The sequence below is a fragment of the Notothenia coriiceps genome, unplaced genomic scaffold, assembly GCF_000735185.1.
Source record: "Notothenia coriiceps isolate Sejong01 unplaced genomic scaffold, NC01 NC01_scaffold00014861, whole genome shotgun sequence".
NCBI classification, from domain to species: domain Eukaryota; kingdom Metazoa; phylum Chordata; class Actinopteri; order Perciformes; family Nototheniidae; genus Notothenia; species Notothenia coriiceps.
In genome coordinates this window covers 1082-5907 of record NW_011347562.1, presented here as the reverse complement: position 1 = coordinate 5907, position 4826 = coordinate 1082, and the positions used below count along the sequence as shown (strand labels likewise).

The window sequence follows — 4826 nt, the reverse complement described above, 5'->3', positions numbered from 1 at the left end:
CTCACACACACACGCAGTCTCTCTCTCTCACACACACACACACACACACACACACACACACACACACACACACACACACACACACACACACACACACACACACACACACACACACACACACACACCAGTCTCTCTATGGATGCATGCCAATTGTTTATCAAGGGAGCAACAGGAACTGATAGAGGCATGAATGTATTACATGTAGATTATTTAGATAATTTTTTGGGAGCGAGGATATCTTTTATAAAGTGGTGACATGTTTGAAAAGGTTAAGGTTACACTTAGGTTTTGAAATGAGTTAAAAAGAGTGTTTGAACAATGTTCTTGCAAAAAAAGGTTTAATAAATGTATACAAATCTTAAAAGCATACATGATCTGTGTAAATATTATTTCCCTGTTGTTAAAAGGACTCGAAAGGACTCGAAACTCAAACGGTAGGACTTGGGACTCGACTTGAGACTTGTCGGTCTTGACTTGGGACTTGACTCGGGACTTGCCTGTCTCTGACTCGGGACTTGACTCGGGACTTGAAGGCAAAGACTTGAGACTAACTTGTGACTTGCAAAACAATGACTTGGTCCCACCTCTGGGGAGTGGTCTACACTTGATTGACAGAGGTGGTGATGCAGGTTGAGAGAGGAGAGACTTGTGATTTCTAACACCCACTTTTATTAATACTTGGAAAAAATCCAGAACAAATCCATAAGAAAGATGCCAACTTATTCCTTGTAAATATAGTAGCATTAAGTAAACAAATGACAGGCAACTGGTTAAAAGATGATAACATCATTAAATACAATTGTAATGATCCCATATCATTTACATTATCATCACCATCAGGTCAAACTGCCTCATTGCTGAATAGACTAAGAACAGCAAAATCATCCGTTTTCAAAACTAACATCACATAAATGGATGAAACAATGATGTGCTACTGCCTGACCCATTACTTTATGCTGTTATATCCAACAATGCTACCAAACTGAACAAACCAACTCAACTTCATATTAACAATGGAGAATCACAAAGAGATTTCGTTTTCCTGCGGGAAGAGGACGTTTGGTTCCATCAGAAGAAAAACATAGAAATGGGTTAAGACACACAGTAAAGTCAAGCACACTGGTGTACTCATCGGGAACATCTTCCAAAATGTCGTCATGCATCAGTCACAGAAGTCCTGCCCGTCGTTCACACTGCCTTGACAACATAGGTCACGGGAGAATAAGTGTTGTTTAGGATACAGAGCTGATTGGAAACCTGATAAAGTATTTACTGTCATTGTAAAACTGTTATAGACAGAGTGGAAGTGTCCAAAATAAGGAAGCACTATTTCTAGACAGACTTCAGCTTCAGGAACAACTTTATTTCAGCTGCTGTCAGAGAGCCTTCCTGTTTCTGACATTTTTATACTGGGGTTTAACACAGGGGCAATACTTACATTCCCATATCTTACACAATATTGAAATAATTACTTTTGCCTGTTGATCAGCTGAACATTATGATCAAAACAACGTTTTTGCTGTAATGGCTTGTTGACAGTATTTTTGACTGTGTTGAGATTCTGATCCAATTGATGTTTTAACGTATGTAAAACACTCAAAAACATATTTATTTCATCATTAGTATAGAGGTGTTGGTAAACTTGAATACAAAGTCATTGTGAATGATCATCTCGTTTAATGATTACTTCCTATTTAAAGACTGCTTCTACTACTAGAGCTATGGTTCACGCTGGTTGTGCCGAATGTGTGTGTTGGATTGCCTTTCTGACATTATGATGTGTGTTTGTATCAACAGTCCATGAGCTCCACTGAGCGCGTGTCACTTTATGTGCTGCCCCTGAGCGGAGGACAGACAGCAGCAGCTGTAACTCACACAGAACAAATGGGGTCAAGGGATGCCAAAACTGTTCTGACTGGAAAGCCAGAGGTCAGCAAGGCAGCAACACATCCAGCAACTCAAGAGAGTGACTCAGAGCAACGTCTATTTCTGAACAGGCTGGGCACAGAGAGCTCGGTCAAAGATCAAATCTAAAGTCAAGCGCTTGTGCTCCAACATGCTAACATTCAGTTAGTGTGTGGAAACTGTGGAATTCATCTTTCTAGGATGTCGTCAGTGAAGTAAATGTTATTGCATTTCAACGTCTCTCAGAATACACCTTCATCCATACTATTGATGCAAGACCAGTCTGAACAACGCATGCAGGGATTAGTTTGTGACTTATTAACGTCTTCATTTTCCATCAACCTTCTTCATCTGCTGCAGTAAGTGTATCTACACTGTCACACATAATTCATTCATCATGGCACTAAAGGTCCTTACACTGTTATTTTGTGAACTGACAATTGTGAGAAATGTGGCAAAACATTGTCAACTTTCTGACCAGAACACTCTATCGGGAGAATGACAAGTATTTGTAAAGTAATGCTCTGAGGGATCTTGGTTTGATTCAAAATGACTACATTGCATAGGTAAGGTGACCTTCGGTTGACATTGCTACAATAAATCCTTGGTAATGTTGACTATTGCCAGGAAACGGAAATGTCTCAATAATTGATGTCTCAAAGTCAGACATTTTGTTGACCCACCCACCCCACTGGCCTTCAAATCAAGAGGACATGAAGTCACGCTGGATACCCTTGCAAATGTGAACATTTGAGCACTTATTGAAATATTGACATGGTAGTTCTACAATGTAAATCAAAAAGTTGGTCCTAAACGTGATAGTGTAGACAGATTACGTGATACAGTGTAGACAGATTACGACCAATATTTTATTAGTCAACTCGCACAGTGTTGCCATGCTACGAACCCACAAAATCATTGTTATTTTATGCAACGACCACAGTTCTCTCTGATTGTCAGGGACCGACACCAAAGTCCGCCTTCCCCTTAAAGATTTATATTACTATAGCATTTATACCTCCACTGCAGTTGTAACAAATATTAGGTCAAATGATTATGTATGTTAATGATTGACCAGAAAGATGGACAATACAAGACTGAAAAACATAATACATCCTAAAACTCAAATTGTAACACAGCACTTTTATAACTTATTTTAAAGTCCCTTGTGTAATAAAGTAGCAGTTTATCAATAATTGTTTGTTGTTTGATCCCTCACCAAGCAACAGTTCACCAGTTAACATTACTGATGAGGAATGTCCATTACAATATGAAGCAATTCCCACAATTAAAAGCAAAAAATATTAAAGGTTTATAAAAAAAGCCATTAAACCTATGATGTCAAAAAGATGAACTTTTATCCTGTGTCCCATTCTCGTATAAGCCCGTGAACTGAGAGTCACAACCCTCAACTCTAGCCAATATAATACTTTAGTGTTCTTAAAATCCCCAATCCCAGACATACAGCAGGTAGACAGAAGCAGCGTGCAAAAGTGGAGTGTGGCGCCCAACAGGGTCACACTCGGACCCGGAACATGTCCTGGCTCCACTGCAGGCGGAACAGTCGACAGTTGGCGATGCGCAGGGCTGCGCACGCTGTTTTGGAGAGATCGCTGGGTAACATGGGTCTGGTGCGCTGCCACGTCCCAGTACTGCGGCGAAACTCCCTGATGTAGTCAAAACTTGTTCCTGTAGGTCAGAAACAGCAAATTCACACATCTAAATAATTAATTTAATATTGAGCGGACTGTAACCTGATCAGAAAACTGTGGTTGTTGGACCTGGTTTCTCTTACTGACCGGTGTCCAGGTCTCCAACCACATAGATGCTGGCTCCGATGGGCACAGCCCCATAAACGAAGGAGGAGCTGGTCTGGATACACAGGGTCTGATCATCCAGGAACATCCACCTGTACTCAGCATTACACACATATTGGTATCAAAACAATTGGTTCTTTATTTTTTATTGAAAACTTTCTTATTTTCATATTAGGAAATTGATAGTTGAATATTCTGTTCCATTTTGTACGACAGTCAAGTGTATATGATTGCACACTGTACAATGCATTCTCTATTTATGTCTCGTGTCCCCACCAAATTAACTTCACAATGGAAATGAATTTTTTTTTTTGATTTATCATTAGCCCACATAAGGGGGGGACAACTAAGACAGACAATAGCTGTTTTGTAATTTCATCTGGAAATACATATATTTTATATTATATTATATAAACGCTATATTTAGTACCAGGAACTGTATTTTGTTCATTAATGTAACTGATGGGAATCCATTAAAGAATAAAAATGTAGAAAGTCCTGCTAATCAAGATCATGCAATAAAGTCAAAATTTCCAAAAAGACTCAGCTGTTGTTTCCAAGGCTAAATGGAACTTTAAGTCAAAATGTTTAGACAATAAAGACATTTTCCTTAAAGAAATTGAAGTATTAATGATATATTAAAGAATCTAATAAAAGTGTTTTTAAATGTGGTATAAAAGTAGCTTTAAAACCCTCCTAGACGCACTGCTCCCATACTGACCTCCTCATCTCGTCATGGTAGAACTCAGACTTGCAGGTCATCATCTGCCTTTGCTCTGGGTTTTCTTGCTCTTTGCTTCTCACTCCGCCAAACACGTAGAGCTCCTTGCCAACGCCACACGCCACCGACCCAAACCTGGCCAGGGAAATTATTGGGAGTGAATGTCTCCTATTGGCTAATTCCTGAAAAATCTTGAGACAAAAGTTATCAACTGACAAGAGACCAGTATTGACATAGATAGGACCCTATGATCAAAGGTTTCACAGCGCAGAAGTTAATCATGAACAAACTAGTTAATGTGAAAGATGCAATCATGGTTGGATAAAAGGTAATATAAATTCCTTCAGCCAAAGAAAAAGACTAGAGTGATCCGACTATAGCAA

General features: G+C 39.2%; 1 protein-coding gene across 1 annotated transcript; it reads right to left on the bottom strand.

The window, feature by feature from the left end:
* Nucleotides 1-2752: 2752 nt before the first annotated feature.
* On the bottom strand, nucleotides 2753-4609 carry LOC104948687 (gigaxonin-like). Its single transcript, XM_010774907.1, has 3 exons — nucleotides 4444-4609; nucleotides 3705-3814; nucleotides 2753-3594 (listed from the first exon to the last, which is right to left on the bottom strand). Exons 1-3 carry the CDS (start codon nucleotides 4485-4487, stop codon nucleotides 3422-3424), a joined length of 327 nt encoding a protein of 108 aa, XP_010773209.1. The 5' UTR covers nucleotides 4488-4609; the 3' UTR covers nucleotides 2753-3421.
* Between the last annotated feature and the right edge of the window lie 217 nt (nucleotides 4610-4826).